Source organism: Malaya genurostris, chromosome 3 (assembly GCF_030247185.1).
Source record: "Malaya genurostris strain Urasoe2022 chromosome 3, Malgen_1.1, whole genome shotgun sequence".
NCBI classification, from domain to species: Eukaryota; Metazoa; Arthropoda; class Insecta; order Diptera; family Culicidae; genus Malaya; species Malaya genurostris.
Window position 1 is genome coordinate 235,633,845 of NC_080572.1, and position 23,679 is coordinate 235,657,523.

Consider the following 23,679-nt stretch of genomic DNA (forward strand, 5'->3'; position numbering starts at 1 on the left):
TGTACCTGTGTATCTTTTCCTGAATTTGTTCTAGTACTATCTGTACCTGTTCTTATACTTTATGTACCTATTTCTGTACCTTCCGTTTTTGTTTCTACTTGCTCTGTACATTCATAACCTGTTCTTGTATTTTCTGTACCTGTTACTTTCTGTGTTTGTTCCAGATTTTCTTGTTGTTGCTCATGTACCTGTTCTTGGCATGAAAGCACTAAAAACAACACATCTAGAAACAATCGTGTAAATTTACGTCTTCTGAGACTGACATATAGGAGTGTCAAAAACTACTCACTTTTACAGTAAATCTAACTTATATTTAATGCATTCTGACATATTTTTAGGTGCTAAAACATGTAAATTTATACGTTTGCTTGAAAGGCGGGGTATGTTCGACGTATATTTATAGCATTCTTGTACAGTTCGTGCTCGCATCTCATCCGACACAGTCGAAAATTTCTTACGAAGATTTTTTTACGAGACGATAGAAACAAAGATAATACAGTGCAGTGAACAATAGAGTGTACGAAATGGGCAAATACGATTTAACAAAGCCTGAAACTTTGCCTACAAGACCAAATTCAATTTGTATTGATTTCAAGCGCTGCAAAGTTAGACCAGCAGCAACCGAAATTGAAATCTTGCTTAAGGAACGGACGTTAATGATGTAAGAGAAATTCAATTCAACAAGGCGTCTAACTGTGTGTACATTATATTCAAACGTGAAAGAGATGCGAGATGCGAATAACGTTGTGCACAGTGTTGATCATGATAATGTTAAATATAAAATCCCTGTGTACTTGGTGGAAGTACGCGTGCATAACCTTCCCCCGCGGACCAGCGATCAGTTTGTTCGGGAAAGTATGTCGCAGTACGGTGAAGTTCTTTCCATCGAAAGGGAAGTATGGCGGAATTTTTTCCAGGTATCCGGAATGGCGTGCGAGTGGTAAACTACGTATAGCAATTCCATCTTACATCATTTGTGATCAAGACGGGATACATCCGTGTATAACGCTGATTACGTATGAAAATAAACTGGTTATATGTCAGTTTTGTGAACAACCTGCACACTACGGCAAACCTTGCACTGAAACTGCGAAAAGGACATCTTCAAACAAAAACAAGGACAACCGCTCAACAACGGAAACTAGTAAGCGCAGTACTCCGTAAAGCTTGTACGCGAATAGGCCTGAATAAAAAAATTGTATAAAAAATAGCATTCTTGTTAAATTCAGTCGTTTGACGGATTACGTTCTTATGAATTTAGACATATGTGGATTTGTGTCACTTGTAAATTTCATAATTTATAGTTGTGTAGCTCATCAAACAAATTCAAACCTTTGGCATAAACGTCGTCGAATCAAGAAACCATTACATAAAAATGATATATATATATATATATATATATATATATATATATATATATATAATATTAAAATCAAAATTTGAGAATGAAATGAGTCACTACACACTTAGAAAAAATCGTGTAGATTCACGTCCTTATGGATGTACATAAAAAGACCGTCGTAATTCACCTAAATTTACAATTCAGAAGCATGTAAAGATAAGTCATATCTTTAACTTCACAGTTAATTTAGCGGAACTTTACATCGATACAGACACGAAAATTATTTTTACATGTTAATTGATGTAATATTGTGTCATCACCGAAAAAATTACGGTATCCTTCACAGTTCGAAACATTCTTGTGATTTTACATCTTATCAGATGCATATAAATGGAGCGTCATACTTCACACAAATTTATATTCAAGAACATCTAAAATTGTGTGATTTGAAAATTACATGGCTTTAAATCTAATGAAATAAAAATCAAAAGATCGACAGCAACAGCGCGACTTGAATCGAAAAACTTTAGATCACAAACCACGCCAGTTAGTCGACTGAGCCACATAAGCACATATCAGAATAATTGATACATATAAATCCAAACAGTAGGACTTGGTAGCTGAGTGCAAATTACACTCGGAGCCAGCAAAATTCTGTACGAATGGAATATTGCGTCATTTGAGAAGTTAAGTACGCTCTTAGAAAATATGAAATTTACGCTTGACGTAAATTCAAGCATGCCGTAATTTCGTCGGTGATGACCCAATATTACATCTCCTAACATGTAAAAATAAACTTTGCGTCTGTATCGATGTAAGCTTAAGCTACATTAACTGTGAAGTTACTGGTATGACCCATCTGTACATGCTTGAAATTGTGAATGTAATGTCGTTTTCGCTTGATGCCAAACCTAACCCAGTTTCCACTCTAACTGCTGTCAAACCGTTTGTTTGAAGCTAGTTTCGAACCTAGTTTTAACGTTGTTGAACTGAAAATCGAGTCAGTTTCGAACCTGGTTGTTATATCAGGTTTGCTCAAACCCCCGTTGCTAAGTGCTAAATCAACACAGTTTCGTGAAAAGTGTTTGTTTGATGAAACTACCCTGGGTCAGTGTCAGTGTTCTCAAGCGAAAACGACATAAGTGAATCGCGACGCTCCATTTATGAGCATCTATGAAGATGTAATTTTTTCTTAGTGTGTAGTTATGAATTGTATCGTTTGTAAAATTATGTCATCTGTAAAATTCATAATTTTTTTCGGTGTAGAATTTACGTCAAGTATAAATTTCATTTTTTAATGTGTGGCTTATGCAATTCTGCTATTTATCTATATCATAAAAATGTCAAAAAAAAAACTGATTCTCTAGGTTTCTTTTTCTGAGTTTTTCAAAACAAATAAGAATCAGCTTCCGCAAAAATCTGTCACAGTTAATGAAAATACTTCAAGATAAATATTCTCTGTAACCGGCTACCCATATCAATCTATACAACTAATCTAGTAATATATTTTGTTTTCATGGATAGTCGAAATAAAGAAAAAACCATGACGCACGTGAACTCATTTCATTTAATGTAATCCAATTAGTGGAGTTACTATGTTATTTGGCAGATTAAGCGACTTCCAATCAACTGATCCTTTAACTCACCTGCATCACGTCTGCTGCATGGGTGCTGTTGTGATATGTATTTTCCGACTTGTAATACTCTTCCATCTTGATTAACCACAGTTTGAATGTCATTTCATCACAACTGAAGGTATTGTACACGTCGAATCTTCGGAAAAGTTCAAGACCTGATCAGAGAACAAAAAACACACACACAGCGCAATGAATTGTGATTCCGGATAATAGAATAAAATGGTAAATATCGCACCTAAACAAACAAGTGGTCGTTTCTCGGTGAGTTCCTCAAGCTTGAAAATTTCAAAGTCCCATGCCAGTGCATTGTTCAGCAGATCAGATAGTTGCGAAGAATCGCGGGTTTTAGTGAAGACGATACTTCCGGTGGACGGGCGTCCTCCGCCTCGAATGATGGAATCGTTCGAGCTTCGCCGTGACGACATAATATTAGTCGGTCCTTGCTGTTGTCAAAGAAAAAAGCTCATTATTTCTCAAGAACTTTTGAAACGCTACCAAATTCTTGTTACAAACCGTCAGCAAAGCTCCTATCAAATCCGTCGCTACCGGGTCATCGGTTCGCATTTCCTTCATCTGGGGACTGTACAGACCTTCGCGTTTGAGAAACTCCATGACGCGATCCAGCAGCTTGACCTCCTCCTGGGAGCAGCTTTCCTGAACCTGCGACAGCAAACTAAGAACCTTGGTAATGGGTGCCTCTAGCGGAAGCTGAGATAATTTGGCCAAACTGGTACGGCGTAAACCATCGGAAGCAATAGATCGAACATCGAAGCTGCCCCGACGGATCGAGTGCAGGGAACCCCGAGCCATCTCCTTGCCTTGCGGTAGCGTTTGCAGTGCGTCCGTTGCCAGTGTCGTCAGCGTAGTGCCCGCGGCAGGCAATTCCAAGATTAGAACCAAATGGGTGGGACTCCTGGAAGTGTGGCAAAAGAGAAATATTAGCTAGATAAAAACATTTCAATAATCCGGCAACCAACAACCTTCCGATGCATGGGACAGGTACGGCGCGAACGTGGAGATGCAGTGTTTCCTGCGATTTTCGCCGGGTGCTGATGAAACCTTCATAATCCTTATGTCTACTGGTTTGAGATAAAATGTTACTAATATCGGCCGTCACCATGTCACTGAGAGATCTTCCGACAATTTCATCCTGGGAAAGAAGATTTCATTAGATAAGAAGTACATTAATTGTAGCTATGCTTACTATTTTCATGTTCAGAACTCTTTCGCTAGCTCGGTTCGCATACTGGGTCCGGAGTGAGTCGTCGGTGATGATGATTGCCTCCCGTGAGCGGTGCAGCGCCGTATACAGAGCCTAAAAAAGGAACAAGAATTATTATCCTGAGAATCAAACGCTGCATGAGATGTCAGCATGAATATCATTCATTCGATTTATCCACATTTCATCGTATTCTAACATCAAAATGATTCAGTGCTATGACAACCTCGGTACCATCTATCGTTGTCAATATTCTCGCAAACATGTGTGTCCATATCCATTTGAAATCACCTGAGGGCGGTCAGTGAATTGCTAATGGAGGGCACGGTCATGCTTCAAAAGTTGTTACCCACATCTGGTCACAGTGCGACAACGAGTGCTCAGACAGTCTCATGAAGATGACGATGAGGCTGGTGTTGACATTGTAATAATTTATTTTAATATAATTGAATCGATATATCATTCCCAAAGCTAGCCAGAGGGCTATACAGGCTGTACGGTAAGGAAATGAAAAGCATTTGTAGAATGTCCGGAAAACTGACACGACACGACGGATCTGCAACGTCAAGGCCGTTTGATAAAAAGTTTTGCATGGGAATATGAGGAAATATAGTTTTTTATTGGGTTCTATAGTTTCAAACTAAAGGCCAAGACCGTGTAGATACTAGGTGTAAAAGTGGGAGATTAGCTTTTCATATTCTGTAGTTCGACTGTTCAAAACTCGTCGAAAGATATAAGAATTACCGAAGAAAGTGGAGTTTCATTTTGTTTGATTTCCTGTTCCTCGAGCACGATTTTTTCAATACTATTTACTCACTATTTGAATCTGTTTCAAGTTCACAAGCAATTGCTAAGCCCAGCAGCTGAATTCCGGTCACGAAATTTCTTGAAAGAAAAGAAAATTGCAAAGAGATTTCGCCTATTGTCTTAATTTGGAATTCCCGTCAAGTTCAGGAAGAAGTTTTTTGACACTTGAAAAAGAAAATAATTTTCTCTTTACCATTTTTGCAAAACAAATCCAGAAAGGTATTCTCTTAGAGATAAAATTCAGTAAAACTATTAAAAAAATATTACGTAGGAGCAATAGCGGATAGAAAAAATTAAGCTATCTTGCCACCAGAAATTTGGGGAGAATATAAGAAATCCGTTCAAAAACCGGGTGGCAGCTTCGAGAAACTATTTCGAATGTCTGAATGTTTGGCTGAAAAGTTTATTATCAACCACTTAATACGAGTCCTCTCTGCCCCGGTCTACCAACAACTAAGTGCGTTTTCCTCAGTTAGATACATTCAATTTAGTTAAGAACGAGCCCTAGCCAGATTCAGGAAAGTCTCATCAAGCATAGGGTGACAGAGGTATTTTGGTCCACCTTGTAAGAAGATCCACCAAATGGTGTAATATCTTTGGAAAACCCTTCCGCAATAGGTAATTTAATGTGAATAGCTTCAAATTGATGCAACATGGGTTACTTAACATCGAATAAATCCATAAAGTTTGTTAGGTGGGCCAAAATATATGAAGTGGCCAAAAACTCCTCTGCTACCCTATGTGTCTTGCACCCAGCTAGAGTAACGGAGGTCTTTTGGCCGCTCTGGTATATTTTGGCCCAGCGCTCATATTATGGGTTGTAATCAAAATAGATATGGAATAACCTTAAAAAAAACAAGGACTCGATTTACTTCATTTTGATTACATCCAAAAATATGAGAGCCAGGCAAAAATACCTCAGTTATCCTAATGGATAAGAATCCACGGTTCATTTTTAATGCTTTTGTTGTGGATCATATGATGTTTTGTTCTGTTCACCTAGAGGCAGAGTTACCATGTTGTTTTTTCAAGAACCTGTCTCTGACTCAAAAATCTATCTCCGGGTTTCATTTTCAGTGAGTAACAAAACAAAATGGTCTCGCCACCTATCGTGTAGAGGCCAAAAGCGTCTGGTGAAATCTGTAAAATCTGGAAAAAGATCTGGTTGGTTAAAGTGTCTGTCGAAGCGAGCCATTTGCCAGATAAATCTGGAATATTGGCAACGCTGCCTAGAGTAAACATTCACAACCATCTAGCGGAGAATCATTGAACTACATTCTCTCTTAGCAAATAATTTTATCACTTTCTCGTCGATTGTTTCGAAAAATAGAGAATTTTGCAAAGAGAAAGACATTTTATGATTTTCTTCGTTTTATAAATACAAATACAGATAAGAAAACAAGTAAAGTTCAATTAAATAAGGTCGTGTTTGTGAACAATCAATTCCGAATACGATAGTCAACCCAGAAAGTAGATAAACAACAGGAAAGGTGAGGCTCAAAACAGTAACATATTCATAAAATCTGTTGCAATAATTACTTGCTCGACTATTACTTTATGAGAACCTGTAATATTTTTGTTATATAGAGTAGGCAAATTTACTATATTTTTTCTTCTGCACACTACAGTTGATTGTTCTACAATATTAACTGAGTAAAATATCTTAACGTTTTAGACACTCGTAAATCGAACGGTTTTGTTGTACTATTTTCATCTTTTAGAACAATCGATTTAAGCTGTTCATCTAACAAGTTCATAAACTCCTCTGCCAAATATTTAGTTGTTCGAATTATCCCTTCAAAGTTACCATCCGGTATTTCAAACTAATATCCTTAAAAAAATCAACGGTGGCGAGTTTCGTTGCGTTGTTGCGTTGTGTTGTGGCCATGGCCTTGGCAGATTGCACACTAGTTTCATCTAGTTACCAAGGGTGGCTTTTATCGTATCAGAGAACGCTCACTAGCAACTCTTCACACGATTGAATCAGTGCCATCAAAGAGAGACGGATATCATCGCAGCAACAAAAACCGACATGGATCATTTAACATAGAATAGACACCAGTGCGAGAACGAATTTCTCTCGATGACATGTCTGAGAATCAAAGATTAGCTCGCTGCTGTAGGTATTTTCTCTGAAGCAACAAACGGTCGCTTATTCTCGTTTCGCGATCCGATTCTGTATGGGCAGTGGATAATTGCGATAGAATCATTTTAAAGACTGTCCCAGAAAGTATGGACGCAACCAAAAACCGCTGCCATTTCGCAATGGTTCAGAATCTGTCAATTTTTATGGCTTCGTCCTGTTTTTTTACACGCTTCTCCAACCACTTGTGCAGTTGTTTATTCGTTTTCGTTAGTTTGTTTCCAAATGCGTGGACTTCTAGCAGAACAACGTCGAAAAATTGTGTACAAATGGTTGCACAGAACGCGGACTGTCACTGAGAAAGATAGCAAAAATGGAAGAAGTAAGTGAAAAAGCCGTGCGAAATGCAATCAGTAAGTTCGGTGAGGATAACACCTTCGAGGATAAACCGAAAACGGGTCGAAAAAAAGGTCCTGCTAACCCTCAGTTGGATAAATGTATACTGAAGGCGTTCGAGCAAAAGAAGGAGGTTTCAGTTCGGGATGTGGCAAAAAAAGTGGGCACTTCGAAGTCAAATGTTCTTCGTGCTAAAGAACGTTTGAATCTTCGAACCTATAAGAAGCAGAAACAACCAAATCGTAGTCCGAAACAAGAAGCATCGATCAGGCCGAGGGTTCGAAAGCAGTACAATACGATTCTTGCTGGAAATTTGAACTGCATAATCATGGACGACGAAACCTACGTGAAACTCGATTACAAATCCTTTCCGGGACCACAATATCATACGGTGCGAGAAGGGCAAGTGTTAACCCAGTCCGAGACATCGATTGCAGTCGAAAAATTTGGTAAGAAAGCTATGGTCTGGCAAGCAATTCATAGCTGCGGTAAGATTTCGAAACCCTTCATCACCACTGCTTCAATGAACAGCGAAATATACATCAAGGAATGTTTACAAAAACGAGTTCTATCCATGATTCGAAGCCACAAGATCCTGTTGTCTTCTGACCAGATCTTGCTTCTTGCCACTACTCGAAATCAACGGTAGAATGGTATACTACCAAAAATGTCACTTTCGTCCCAAAAGACATGAATCCACAAAATTGCCCACAACTTCGAGCAATTGAGAAATGTTTGACATTAACGAAGGCACATCTTAGCAAACATGTCTCGGCAGCCTAAATCATTCAACAGTTCGAAAAAGATTGGAAAAAAGTGTCAAAACTTGTCGCCAAGAAGTCTGTACGGAATTTAATGAGGAACGTTCGCAAGAAGGTGCGCCAGCTAGTCTACAATGGCTAAGTAGTAAATGTTGAGAATAATATTCTGTTGTTGTAGTCTAATATTATCAGTATATCGAATAAAATTTGAATATCTAACACTTGTGAATTATTTACAGTGCGTTCATACTTTCTGGGACAGTCTTTACTCATATTCAATCAAAAATAACAACGTGTTAATGACTCAGAACAGTGTTTGGCCATGTTCTCAAGTAATAAATCAAGTAATTTTTTCGTTGATATGTGACAAGGGATGAAACATGGATCCAGCACTTCACAACCGTCAGCAGGAAAGGTTGTGGCTTCAGTATTTCGTGATGCACATGGTATAACAATCAAAAAATGAACACTACATAGCATTGTTGAATCATTTGAATGCAAAAATCAAGAAAAATATCGTAAGAAATTCAACTCGGTAAGAAATTCAACTCAAATAAAGAAAATATTACTGAATGTGAAGCCTATTTTGAGGCTAAAGACAAATCCTTCTACAAGATATTGAGAAGTTAGAGAAGCGGTGTAATGATTGAATTGTTTTTAAGGAGATTACATTGATGAATAAAATCTATTTTTGACGAAAATAGAAAGTGTTTTTCTTAGTCAGTCACACGATTTATTGCGTGATGTGTTATTGATTGAGCTGGTTAACTTCTACTATCGGATTGTTTCAGCTAATGGTGACAATGACTTGCTACTATGACTTTTGCTGCTAAATTCACTCACTTCACAGCTTCTTAGAAAGTCACCCAAATTGATATTAATTGAGCATTGGAAAAAGAGAATGAAGAAGAACATCCGCCCTGAATTTTTCATGTCATCCATGTGGAAAGTTCAAACAACTGTTTGAGGGGTTGATAGATTTATCAAATTCTTGTTTCTGGCTGCGGGAGCTATTTTCAGAGCTTCCATTTAAATTTTTCATATTTCCATGTTTTTGTGCTGTCATGCTGAATGTAATACACGGAGATTAAATCAAAAAACAAGTACAAAAATTTCAATTTAATCAGTTATTTCCAAAAGCTCAATGTCTGGTTTTCAGTTTGATATATTCGACATGGAAATGACGGCAAATATTTACAAATCGCAAACAATATTTCATTTCATCCTGCACACAACCGTTGTCGGATGACTTTCATGCTTCGGTATCCATACAGATACACACATACACATTCACCCACCCGTTCAAACTTACCTGTTGGGTTGATATCACATGTTGCGGTCGGACCAGCGAGTGCTGAATTTGGCGCAATTCCGAAGAGCAGATGGATACATGCGGTGATTCGATTATGCACTGCATCATCGGTTTTGTACCACCCGAGGGGCGTTTTTGGAATGCCGCAGAAATACAATGAAATAAAAATGAAGGAAATGAAATTACATCAACGTGAATTCTGCTTAATTCAAGTAGGACTATGGTGGTGGTCGGTGATTGCAGTGCCCTCAGTGTGCGGTGAATGGAATTGATTCAATTTTCGTACGCATATTTGAATAGGAAAAATTCTGATAATGGCAGCGCTTTTGCAAAACCATCAAAGCAAGCACTGCCGTCGTGAAGGAATATGTAATATGTATGCATTCGCTTCTGTGTAGTCCGTATAGTAGCTCTACTCACCCGATTGAAACCAACATCCAGCAGCGAGATCACAGCCGTGTCATCCTTCTCGAATACACTGAAATTGTTCGCAAAGAGAGACGCTGGGTTATTCCGAGAAATATTGCTGTGATAGTTGGAAAGGAGTGGGTTGTAGCTTTGGAAGGGAAAGTTGAATGATAGCAATGTAAAGATACGAAAAAAAAACACCGAGATTCTCATCAACAATATAGCATTGATATCATGATGGTACTTGCAGGAAACATCTATCGGTAGAGTGATGAAAATTGAAGATTTAGATTAGATAAATAGAACAGATTCTGTGTATATTCTGTACTAGTGTTGCAGTGAAATGAAAAATTCACCGAGATACCTTTGGAACTATTGAAAGATCAATTTCTATATTCTCCAACTATCAAGTCAAATATTATGAAACTAAATGCTTAATGTAGGTCGTAGAGTGCCTATAACCAGAGTGACGACATCTCATCCGTAATTTTGGCAACAATTCAAAACATTCCATTAGCTTTACATTGAATTGACAGGTCGTTTGCTCGTTTGGAACTGGGAGCTGTCATTCCAAACGAACAGCTGTCGCCACTCTGATTATAGTCACTCTAGTAGGTCGATTAATGGGTAAAATGTAATTAGGGCTTGGTAGTTGAAAATTTGAACTGCTCCGCACTGATGAATCGAAGACGAACCGTGAAGGAAAAATGGAATATATTATATTGATTTTATCCTCAATGTCTCAACAAAGCTGTCGGTTGTCACAATTTATGATGGGCTCCTCTGTTCTTTACACATTTCCCATTTCCATCCCAGTTGTTTCAAACACTCTTCTACCGGGTTTGATTGGGGATGGGACTAATTGTGCCTGCCCATAATAAAGTGACAGAATTGTGAATGGAATGGAGTTGGAAATTCCATATTCCATACTGCGAATGAATGGTGCAACAGTTGAATGCCAATCTTACAGTCAATGATTATTCTATCAACCGCAACAGTCCTGTCATAGGGTAATTGACCAACTGGTCCATTCAGCTGAGAGTGATTTAATTAGGCTGTAAAATTACGGCTGTGTGCATTTCGCATTTGTTTATTAGAGGTACCACATTCAATACTAATGTCAAAAGTTGATTTGCAATGTAGTATAAATTGTTTCGGTGAAATTTCATTTTTAAAGCTAAATTTGTGTTTTGTTTTCTCGTATAGATAGACTACGAAATCGATTTTTCTTCATACCATTCGACTCAGTTCGTCAGGCGTTTTGCAAAAAGGGTAGTTTTTCTAAGATTGTAATTTGCCTCTTTGGTCTAACTTAATTGGACTGTTATCAGACTTAAGTATAATGGTAAAAAAATGCACGAAAAGAATTTAAATGTCTGTTACAATGGGATCAAATCAAAGGATTTTTGTTTTCAATTGTTCCCTATCGTTGATAAAAACATACTTTCAGCTTACCTTTTCTTTACTACTGCTACCATTGTGGTGTGCTGACTTCCTTTCGAGTTACGAATGGATCTGTTGAGAAAAGAGGAAACAAGTTTAATCGGTTAGAAGTGCCGTATTATACGAGACACGTAGGAAGTTGTAGGATGAGAAACTTTTGTTGAAACCTTATGACTACACTCGGCTTAAAATAACTTTTGTTTTTGCTCCTAGGCTATAAGAAGTTGAAATTCATGATAATGGTGAAGCTGTTTATATATTTATTTGTTTTGTAGTATGCGCAATTTAAACTTTAAGGCAACAGTCGCAGCTCGCTAGACTGCTTTAATAACTCAGACAGATAACTCTATAAGTAAATAAAAAGTTCAACAGTTTATCGCCCTTATTCTGAATAACGGCATATCGTTTTTTTATCGTATTTCATTCGTATTCCTAATAACGCTAGCAAAATCGAAGGTAGCTAGGATTCGATCGAACCACATTCGATCGAAAAATCAATACGTCGTTGTTCAGAATAAGGGTGTATATCAGGCGCGTTTTTATGCGAGCCAACTCGAGCAAAAGTTGGCAGCACTCTCTCTGATTTGAATGAAACTTTCTAGACATGTAGACTTTGTGTTAAAAAGTCACTTTGCATACTTTGTTTTTCCAAAATTTATCCAGATTATCCTTCAAAAAGGGCTGAACATTTTTAACTAATTTTTTATAAAGAGCTATTGTCGAAAATGATAAATCCTACAAAAAGTTGTTGCACTAGTGACTTTCAAAATATCAGTCAATTTTTAATAAAAATACTGACTGATAAATCCTACACTGAGAAAAATTGAATCCAAAAATTTAAAATAGATTTACAAAACAAAACCATTATTGATTTTAATAAAATGTTGTCCCAAAAAAGATAATTAAGGTCTGAGGACAGAGGGCCACGGATTGAGTTTTAAATCGACCACGTGGCTCGCTCAATTTCCTTTGCGCATCGTATTTCTCTTGTACTCTCTCGTATATGAGCAAACTGTACCGGGTTGCCAGCATACATTTTATTATTTCGATGAGAATTTTTATCACATAAATCTATCGTATGGGTTGGACATTACATAGATTCCAATGAACAATGAAAAAATATTCAACTTTCACAAAGATTGAATGTCTGTGTGTTTGGCAGCCTTGTCAAGAAAATTTTATTTCTCTCTCCTTTTGCAGAATGCTATCAAGAAACCAAAGCGAACAAAATGGCGGATGCATTAAAACTGACTGTTTCACAGGAAAATACAATACTTTATTTTTATCGCGATAACATATATGTTTTTATGTACTAATCGCATCTAAACTAAATTATCTAGGCTATGTCACGGTAGATTTATGATACATGCCTTCAAAGCCGAGATATTTGATGAACAAGTAGAGGTATGCATTTCCGAGCGTTCCAATTTTCAGCAGTTCTTCAGTCAGAAAAAATACAACACGACCGCTAAACTCAATGAATCATTCTGAAAATTTCACAGATTATTCTCAACTAAATTTCGAAGACATTTTTTTTTACCAAGAGAAATACGATGCGCAAAGGGAATTGAGCGAGCCAAGTGGTCGATTTAAAACTCAACACGTGGCCCTGTGTCCTCAGACCTTAATCGTTGTCAGACGAAATAGTTATTGATAGTTGATATCGAAAGCTCTTGGCACAACCGGTGGTGAGTTTTATGTACAAATGCGTTGCCTATCTGTAGGCGTTTACACTTGAAAGATACGTTGAGAGCAGTGTTGCTAAGTTACCCGATTATGGAAACTATTAACTGTTCTCATCCATTCTATTCATTTTTGAACTATTTCACGCATGTCATGTCCATAGTCGCATATTAAACCGAGTTTTCGCCATAAAGTCTAGTCTCTTTTTATATTCTCTAATAGTTTGTTCACTTAAGGTTGGAAAAACTGGTGATAGTTTTGAACTTGACTTTGTCTCATCAATATCCAACAACAAACAGATTTAGAAAGATAGATAAATAACATTGTCAAAATGAATCTTACGGAATCGATCTAACCAATATTCTGCAATCTGGAGAACTGCTCTGCCATTGAAATACACTGAGAAAGCACGGACGCTACTCGATGAACAAGGAAAGTTCGAATAGTATCTATTCAGCTGTGTGGCTTCATATAACAAGGAACATTGACTCATTTCTGTATCTGTTTTTGAGATTCATTCTTCTAGTGCTTATCTGACCCTGATGTCTACCTAAACAATATAGAACTCGGTTCAATCACAGACTAACAGACATGACAGTATGAGTAAATTGTTATAAAAGTCATTTTTCGTGATGCACTAGTACCACCTATATTGTACTGCGCGAACTATTTACTATCGGTACACCCCTTGTGTTACGTAAAAGGTTTTTTACTAGTTGGTTTCCCCTCGTTTGTCAACACCGATCAGCTGCTTACAGGGTTGCCTGATTTCATCAAAATATTTGATAATGAATCGTCACAATAAATTATTGTAGTACGTTGATAATATATTTAACTTTTTTAGCGATGTTGGAAAGTAAACATTTATTTTACTCAACGTTGTTCATCTAGACTATTTTTGATTGTGTTGGTAATTTTCATCCGAAATTAAGACCAGAAGCAAGTAAATATTGTAACAAAACGGGTTCGATTTTGTATTGCGTTGTAGGATGAGAAGTAGGCACAATTCTGTATATAGTTTTGGCAATATGTAATTAATCTGTATCCTACATGAAATTCGCATGGAGGTATACAAATCAATACATTACAGGTAATTCTGTATGAATGGCAACTCGGTTGGTAAATGAAAAAAATAAACACAGTCTAGATGACAGACAGGATGTATTTGATAGGGTAACGTGGCGCCATCATGACATATGCGAGTACTGTCCCAACTAAAGGAATATTCGAAATGACCGTTTATATGGTTAAAGAATCTAATTTGAGTGTTCTGTCTGTTAGTCTGTGGTTCAATGTCGTATTAAACTTGTGAGTTTAAATTTAGAGGAAATGTTCAATTTTGAATAAAAATTTGATGCTTAGATTCTGACAACAGACATATTTTGGACTAAATGATTTGATACTCCTGGTAATTAAAGCCTGTCCACTTTAAATTTCGGATACTTTTCTTTCAGTGTAGATTTTAAATTATTTCACAGTTCGCTGGAACGTCCCACTTTATTTCGTGGTACATGTTTACATTCTTGTTACATTCAGTAAAATGACATCGAATCAAGTGGAAGTGCGAAAATGCATTTTGTACGAACGGCTGAAAAATCCGAATTTATCGGTACACAATCTTGCCAAACTAAACTAAAATTACCGAGAAGTACCATGTTTTGTATTCGCAAATCATTTGACCAGCACTTGGCGGTGCATCGGAAGGTTGAAAATAGGAACAAATCGAAAAGTATGCTTAAAGTAATTTAAAATTTCCGTCAAAATGATAACTTTTTAGATGCCAATATTGTCAGGAATGTATCTGATTAACAATCAACGGTATTGATGAGTATTTTTTCGATTTTTTTGCATGTTGCCCGGCAACAGATTTGGACGGTTTTTACTGGGACGCTCTTCGGTTGAAAATTTTGTACTTCCTTTAAGTCCTCTGCTTGCATTGTTTCAGCAGCGATTATTCCATTAAAAATGGTTGAAGAATTTTAGACATCGTAGGAATCGTAAAATTTACCTGTGGCGTCTCGAGTAAGCGTATTTTAAATAGGGATGTTATATGGTCGATCGATTTACCTAGTAATCAATTAATAGCCCAGATAATTGACTGAAATTTAACTAATCAAATAGTTCGAAAAATCCAATACTAATAATCAAGTAATCAATTAGAAACCTTGTTAATCTATTAGTTTAAAAAATAATATTCGATTAATGACAGTGGCGCCTCGTGACAAAATTTACAGGTTGTGCACTGATAAAGTGGTACGATATCATATATAATAGTTCGTTGTAAGTGAAAACCAAAGTTCGAAGAATGGATATTCGCTTGTGTTTTTCAATACAATGAAATAGCGATATACTTTTGGAAGGGATTTTTTTTTCAAACTTATTTAGTATCATCGGTCCCGGATTGGCGGTTCAATGCATAAGGCACTGGTCTTACAAACCAGTTGTCGTATGTTCGAGCCCCGACCTGGAAGGATTCGTAGTGTCAATAGAATCGTAGCACCAGCCATACAATGGTTCTGTACACTCTGAATCGGCTGCGAAGTCTGTTGAAACAGAAGGTCAAATTCCACTACAGGAATGTAATACCAAGGCTTTGGCTAGTATCATCGTTAAAATAGAAGAATTCGGCGCTCTGCAGGTCGAGAAAATCTTTCAATGATTTCATCAATAAAACCGCTTCAACGTTGCAACTGAGACAGCAATTCGTTTTCAACTGCCATAAGCATAAGCCACTAAAAACTCTCCTGAAGGTGTGCATACAAGTTCTCACAAAGCCAAAAGCGACAGAGAGAGTAACAAATCTCAGAACTGAGCTGAGTGATTTCTTTTCTTCTTGAATCTGTGCAGTAACTCATGTGCACGGAAAAGATACTAACACAGCGACAAGAGATACTTGAAATTTTAAGGTGGATATATTATAAGATGTGTGTAAATGTACGCAATTTCGGTGCACAAGGCAAAGTACTCGAGTTCAGAGCACCACGGCAATGCGATATGAAAAATTGTTCGGCTGTTATTGGTGCAATATACACTTCTCTTTAAGCTGCATGCGCTTGCTGCAGCTTAGGGAGAGTTTGTGCATATTGCGCTGTGGACAAAATTATTCATTCGGAGCCATCCGACATGCTTTCATCGAAAAAATATCGAAATAATTGCATGCAGATGGGGGGATGCAATTAATTGCTTCGATTTGATCGGTTGTTCAGTGCACAAGGTGCACATGAGGACGAGACGCCTCTGGTGATTGAATAATCGAGTAATTTGAAAAATCCGATATCCCTAATCTCAAACTCTAATGAATTTTCTGAATTTTTAAAACTAAACCTGGATTATGAAAATGAGTTCAGCTCCATAGTGCTAGAACTAAATATATGACCTGTTTTCTTGATCTGGATTCCTAACCCGCACTTTGCAACTGAACTCTGAACCTGACACAGATGTCGAATTTAGTTCTTGAATCCAGTTCCAGAATTCAAAAATTGAATTAAATGATAGCAAAAATGACTCAACAGTTGTAAACATTGAATTGATTCCGCAAACCTTATTTTCTTTTTAGAACCATTAAAATATTCTGCGAAGTTCACCTCTACTATCAAAATTTATAATGAAAGGTGGGTGGGTAGTGCCATAGACACAATCGGTTGACGTGAATACATATAAAATGGATGGTTCATAATTTCTTTACGTTTCGTCTCAGACTCGTCAGTGCAGAGCAGTTTAAATTCAACTGCTGAATGCAAAACTTGGCAGTTCAATTTGAACCGCTAAACAAACGCAATGTCTAATCTGACGTCCTAACGGAATGGATGGTTCAGTTTCTTTGTTGTTAAAGAATCTTAATTCTGGGCCTGGAACACTGGAACCGAATTCTGGAGCCGAATTGTGGAGCCGAATGCTTGAACCTAAACCTGAAACTCTATTTTGATGCTAGCTTCTGGAACTGAGTTTCGAAACTGAATCTTAGCACTGAACTCTTGGATTCGAGTCTGCAGCTGAATTTTAGTTTTAGAATTATTAGGTTTTTGTTTTCAAACGAGAATCCAGAATTCAGCTCAGAAATTCAGTCCTAGAATCCAGATCCGGAATTTTGTTCAAAAATCTTTAGAATCTAGTTGCTGATTTCAGTTACACTTCTAGAATTGTGGAACTGTTTTGGAACAACATTTTAGAGCTTCATTCTGGAACTGAATTCCGAGTCTGAGTTTTGGAATGTATTTTAGAACTAGATTTTGTAAATACATCCTGAATTCTCATCCTAAATTTAGGTCTGAACTTCCGGCTAAGTACTCAGTTTCTGGAACTGAATTCTAAATCAGAATTCCGGACAGGAATTTTGGAATTGAATTCTGTTTTGAACGTCAATTTCAGTTCCAGAATTTAGTTTTAAAATTTTGTACCAAAGTCCTGGTCTAGAATCATGATTTTGATTTCGGTTCCAAACTCTATGCTTAAAATCATCGCCCTGCTACGTAGCGATCGGAGCTCGAATACACGACAACTAGCATGGAAAACCAGTGCCGTAGTGTCTGAACCACCGGCCAGACCCGTTCGACAAATATTTATTATGACATGCTGCCGGAATATGCTCTGTTACATCCGTGAAGCGGCAAACGGCCAACAACTCATCTGCTCTATCCTCTAGGTTCGAACGATCTTTAGAAAAAGTTTTCCATTTACCACTCACCTGCCAAGGGCGTCCGCTTCGATAATCCTCGAATGCCGAGCATCCACCACCACGATGTGATGACCGCCGTTGGTTGCATCCTGGAACGCTTCGAGGGCGGCGTCGGACGATTTGACAAAGGTGGGCTCGAAGTTAAGCCGATGGCTCGCAGTGACCAGCGCTTCGAAGACGGGATCATTTTTGCAAAATGCTATCAAAATCTTTTCCGGATTTGTTAGGAAAGGGAAAGAAGAAAGAAAATTGATTAATCAAAAAGGCTAAGAAGAATCCTTAAAGCGATAATTATCTCGATACCGATATTCGAATCTAGGGCGAAAGTAGCAACAGGGCTTACCTTAATCGTTGGGTTGGGCGGCAACAGGTTGGGAAATTTTATATCCGATCTCTGGCCGGCCGATGAAAATGAAATGAGAAAAACAAGCAGAAGGAAGGGAAGATAAGTTAGTTAGTTTTGTGAAGTAATCTGCTTCGTTCGCTGGTGGGTGACCGTCGGTGCTTGACAACGGTGTTGCTCTGATGTTGGCTCGAGTTTTAACATAAGCAGAACCAGAAACTCAAACTGTGCTACCGAGAGCAATCTGAACAGTAGTAATGTTGAAAACTGTCCCACCGCAGTTTGTAATCCAGCACAAACAAGAAGTTAAATCGTAAGTTAATTCACATCACTTTAATATGTGAATTGACGAGCGTAAAATGGATAGCTGGTGGAATGTAGCTTCTGTTTCTGGATTTCAATAAATGCGTTTGATAAATTGAATATGATTTGAATTGGTGGTTCGTTCTAGTAACAAAATCGATAATACCTCACTATCTTCGAGCATTTCGGAAAGTTTTGAGCTCGTATCGAATGTGCTTGTAGTTACTGTAAAAATGCAATATGAATTTAGAACTTAATAAAAAAAAACATTATTCAATAGGACTGTGATGTCAGCGAGGTGACACTGGATCGCTTAATTCAATTACCCAAACCATACACATTTCGGGTTTAACGTGGAATACACACTCCAATGAGAAAGTAAAAATCTACCGTAGAAACAAAACAAGACCGAAATGAACCGACTGTAATCGAACCAAGCGATCGAAAAAGAATTGTCACATCACACTAGACCGAACAGCTCTTCAGTACCATTGCTGCACTGGGAAACGTAGCTGGATTCCGCCGGGGGAATATCGAACTGCACGGAAACATTATCGGCCCCACTGCCGCTGCTGGCAATGTCAAGCTGGCTGTACGGTCGCTTCACTTCGTAACCCGGTTCGTACTCGTACAGCTGGATGTCAAAGTCATGCATCACCCGTCGTTTCAGTTTCGGATCGATTGCATTCAACGGTAGCATCCGGAATGTTTCGAACCGCCGGCGTTCGCGGGCATTCAACACACGGATCAGAATTTTCGATACGTGCACTTCCATAGTATCCGGTCGGTTTCACTTTCACCTCTACTGATTCAATGCATACACATCGCGCAATCGTATTTTGTCAATGTTTCCGATAAGCAGGTGTAAACTGTGACTGATTTGACGTTTCAACAAACCCAACGCCTGCTAGCCTAACGAAAAAGCTTACCTCATCCAAATCCAGTGGGCGTCCTTCAACGATCTCATGCAAACTGTTGAAACGGGGACGGTAGAAATGATGACGTCGATTACTGGAGGATCCACGCTCGAAACTACGTGGACGGTATGACGATCCGTTAGCGTGAATCCGTGTGTACGCTTTGGGTCGTCCGTGTTTATCTTGTGGCGAACAAAAAAGCGGTAATCAATTTACAATTCAATCCAATATGAATCTCAACAAAAGGATCAACCGTACTAGCCGGAAATAGAACAAAATTATCGTTCCACTGACGTGAAGCCTACCATTTCTGAGTATTATCTCGTTCAGTGACAGAGTCCGCTGATCTAGGCCTCTCACCAGCTCTAGGACATCTGGTCCTGCGGTTGTGTATCCGCTATCCAAGTCTTCATCGTCTGTCGAAAGCAGATGATCGTCTTCGGGAAACGGTTTCCTACGCAGCTGTACCGGTGAATCCGGTAATTCGGAAGAGTCTTCGACTGTTGGTTGCACCACCATTAGATCGGTGTTTCTTCGTTGTTTGATCATTTCAATTTGGAGCGTCTCTAGTTTGTCTCCCATCACCGAGGGTTTGTACAACGAATCTGTACTTTTACCGATTGAACTTTTTCTGAACAAAGTCTTCATTCGGAAGCAACCGTACGCTTCACAACCGTTCATGGCTTTAGTGGGACACTTTTGTTATGTTTTGTTTCTTTCTACTCTCTAGTCGTTACACATTTTACGTGCTTATAACTTCGATTCTCTCACTGGCATTACTGCGATTATCAATGCAAATGTTTGATTTGATTTTTTTCGATTTTTTAACTTCGATTCTACGGTTTTTATATTATAAGGCAGTGTCTTTTAACTATCTTGTACATAGTTCCAAAGTTTACCATCACGCAGAAGTGTTCAAATACCCATTATAAATACAGCAGATGGCTTGGTATTGTAAGTTTGGGAAAAAAGTGTTTGATACGCATTTTAATTCAAAAAGGGGGATTTTTTGGCTGAAATCTTTTTGGCAACACTGTTTTTGACATATCACGCGTTAATCGAGTCTTGTGTCATTGGGCCGTATGAATAAAACGTAGCATGCTTGAATTTCGGTAGTAAATGCTACGTGTGGATCACGTTCCTATCAAAACATGCTACAAAACTGTAGTATTTACTACAAGTTTACAGTAGGTAACTCTAGAGGTTGCTACTCCTGTGTTTGCTGATAAAGTGAAGTACAGAAATTGAAGAGTGGCATTTTTACAGATGTAAGTACGTTTCTTGCTTTGTGCATGCTTATGCCAGCTTTTCCGGCTCTGTGTCGATACGGTATGCAGTAAATGCTTAAATTCGGAAGTAGCAATAACTACATGTTCGAGCTTGTATTTTATTCATACCAAACCACGTTATACTCTATGAACTTTGTTTTTGAGAAGATACTACAAACAACAGACTTTACTACATTTTATTCATACGGCCCAGTATTTTTATATGGCAAAGGGAGCAAGTAAGTGCAATGATCGAACATTTATCGGGATGCATTGTCATATAACTCACATCAACTCATTCGCATCAATCTGAAAAGACTGAAGAATGGGTCTTTCCCCTGCTCTACTAAAGATGTGGTTGTTCTTGAGTTCATCAGCGTTTGATACCAGAGGTTCATCCAGCGAGAAATAAATACTGTTGAAGTACAACCCCGACCTGGAAGGATTCTTAGTGTCAGTAGGATCCATAGTACTAGCCATGCAATGATTCTGTACACTAAGAATCGGCTGCGAAGTCTGTTGAAACAGAAAGGCCAAATTCCACAAAAGGAATGTAATGCCAAGACTTTGCTTTGAAGTACAACAAGAAATTCAAAGGGCAGAGAAGACACCCAAGCGCAATTCCAGATGTTGGAAACATAATAGGACGTCAATTTCTAAGAAGCGATAATATTCAACGAAAGACGATTCCACCAAACTCTAGTAGATCTAATTTTGTGAGCGTGTTTTGTTTTTTCTTCCAATTTACGTCGATGAAGGCTGCCTGCTTAATCAACACAAAAATTTATCCCGCAAAATTACGCATCAGACTCAATTCAATCGATTTATCAATGACCAACGGACAGATGGAATTTCTTATCACACATATCAGCATCACGAACGTCAAAGAGCATTTGATGTGCTAGATAATTTAATCACTCATATCGAATGTCGATTTCTGAGAATTATTTCCTCCGCAGATGATGTAATCAGAGTTCGGTCGTCTGTTTGTTTCCGTCGACTGGCATACGAAACGAGTCATGTCCAGTGCAGTGGCGTCAAACGAACATTTCAGCAGCTGGAAACTGTGTTTGATGTTGGTACCTTACGGTTAGTATATTAAATGGACCATACGATGGAAAACTATCTCAATGGTGGAAACTATAGCATTTGTGGAACATTCGAGAAAAAATGCAAACAAACAAATCAAATTCATTTTGAACTGCTGTGCACTGACGAGTCTAAGACGAAACGTAAAAAATTACATCTATACAATTTACAGAGGATTAGAATTATCGAATTTGACATTCAGAACTTGTCAAAAACGAATTGTATTTAGTCACCACTAGAATGCAAAAGTTTCCGGGGTTTTATTACATTTATTCCATAACTTTTTACGAGCTATTCTTTTCAGTGTGGATGTCTGTTCTTTGTATTGTTTCATGGTTCCTGCAAGAGAAAACAAAGTCAAGAGCACTTATAAATCCAGCATAACAATTACTAGAACCTCACCGACGATATGCTGACCTAAGAGCATTTGTGTATAAAGTGTAAACCGGAACTAGAATATTGCTATGCAATTAGCTGCATAAGAACACCGGCTGGTTGTGCAATTCCTGACCCGGTGGGTAACTCCTGAGCCAGGCTAGGGAATAGCGATTGTTATTTCTCTAACATTGCTTCCCGCTGTTTGAAATTTCCCGGTAAAGTTAAAATTTATCGGATATGAAGGGGCATAACCGGGATGAATCATGATGTTTCCGTGCACCAACAAGCAATACCACTAGCTAGTCTCTAGCTGGTTGTTTCGTGTATGTGTAGATAAGCTCACCGTTCCGGCCTTGTCCACTTTCGATGCCACCAGGTGAATAGGGGCTTTAGCCGAGTGGAACAGGCGGAGGCTGAGACGGCGACTGGATAAGACTGGTTACCCGCTAAGTCGTGGATAATTTATGATTCCCGATACCCAGGATGTCTGTGAGCACTGATATCGAATGTTTTTAATTAAAGCTCGTGTACGTCTATCTCGGACTGATGGTCACAGACTAATACGAAGGAAAAGCATTTTGGACTCTTTTCTGGATTAAACTTATCGTATGTGTCAATTCATGGTCTGTCATTCGATAGAGTCGATATTAATTGTGATGCTATTTCTCACTTGCATACTGAATTTCATGAGAAATCATTCAACAGAGAATACAAGTTCTTTATTGAAATCAGGTTTTTGTTTAAGCGAGCAAATTTTCTTTCTAAACTCCCCCAATATCAAATTGATTTCTTCACGTGCTAAATGTACCAGAAGCACAAGATTAAAAAGTCGTTTTTTAAAACGACTTCATCTCTTCAGCTCTCGATTTCGTCACATTTTTTCAATCTTATTTATTTATAAATACCATCCCAGAAGAAATTTTGCCTTTTCATTAACATCCATGCATCGAGATTGGAAGAGTTACTCAGCCAGTTTGTGTCACGTCATTGAAAAGAGGTGATAATCAGAAGGTGCCAGGTATGGTGAATATGGCGGGTGTCATTGGAGTTCCCAACTATGTAAGCGTAGAAATCGTTTCTTCGACCGCTTTCGTTGAATATTGTCGTGCTGCAGAATGACCTCTCCGTGTTTTTGAGCCCATTCTAACCGTTTATCGATTAATGCGTTGTACAAATTATTCTTTTGTTGACGATAACGGACGTTTTTAAATATCGCCGACTACTTTATTTTCGCCGAAATCATTATTTTACTTACTTAACTTACTTTACTTACTTTACTTACTTTACTTACTTTACTTACTTTACTTACTTTACTTACTTTACTTACTTTACTTACTTTACTTACTTTACTTACTTTACTTACTTTACTTACTTTACTTACTTTACTTACTTTACTTACTTTACTTACTTTACTTACTTTACTTACTTTACTTACTTTACTTACTTTACTTACTTTACTTACTTTACTTACTTAACTTACTTTACTTACTTTACTTACTTTACTTACTTTACTTACTTTACTTACTTTATTTACTTTACTTACTTTACTTACTTTACTTACTTTACTTACTTTACTTACTTTACTTACTTTACTTACTTTACTTACTTTACTTAC

The 23,679-nt window shown here is 37.9% G+C and overlaps 2 protein-coding genes across 18 annotated transcripts in view; both read right to left on the reverse strand.

The window, feature by feature from the left end:
• Positions 1 to 23,679, reverse strand: part of LOC131436192 (high affinity cAMP-specific and IBMX-insensitive 3',5'-cyclic phosphodiesterase 8) — a 448,244-nt gene that overhangs the window by 10,948 nt on the left and 413,617 nt on the right. For 16 of the 17 annotated variants that reach the window (XM_058604775.1, XM_058604771.1, XM_058604773.1 and 13 more), the window contains 10 exons: positions 18,110 to 18,160; positions 17,776 to 17,975; positions 11,421 to 11,480; positions 9,978 to 10,035; positions 9,558 to 9,656; positions 4,184 to 4,294; positions 3,960 to 4,129; positions 3,493 to 3,892; positions 3,215 to 3,422; positions 2,989 to 3,134 (listed from right to left, as the gene is read on the reverse strand). In XM_058604775.1, the coding sequence (XP_058460758.1) occupies positions 2,989 to 3,134; positions 3,215 to 3,422; positions 3,493 to 3,892; positions 3,960 to 4,129; positions 4,184 to 4,294; positions 9,558 to 9,656; positions 9,978 to 10,035; positions 11,421 to 11,480; positions 17,776 to 17,975; positions 18,110 to 18,160 (1,503 nt within the window). Of the gene's footprint in view, positions 1 to 2,988; positions 3,135 to 3,214; positions 3,423 to 3,492; positions 3,893 to 3,959; positions 4,130 to 4,183; positions 4,295 to 9,557; positions 9,657 to 9,977; positions 10,036 to 11,420; positions 11,481 to 17,775; positions 17,976 to 18,109; positions 18,161 to 19,341; positions 19,512 to 19,634; positions 20,109 to 23,679 lie in introns of all 17 variants that reach the window. The other variant, XM_058604776.1, reaches the window with a different exon arrangement.
• LOC131436195 (uncharacterized) lies at positions 18,195 to 19,315 on the reverse strand. Its single transcript, XM_058604786.1, has 2 exons — positions 18,902 to 19,315; positions 18,195 to 18,637 (listed from the first exon to the last, which is right to left on the reverse strand). The coding sequence occupies exons 1-2, from the start codon at positions 19,185 to 19,187 to the stop codon at positions 18,507 to 18,509; spliced, it is 417 nt and encodes a 138-aa protein (XP_058460769.1). The 5' UTR covers positions 19,188 to 19,315; the 3' UTR covers positions 18,195 to 18,506.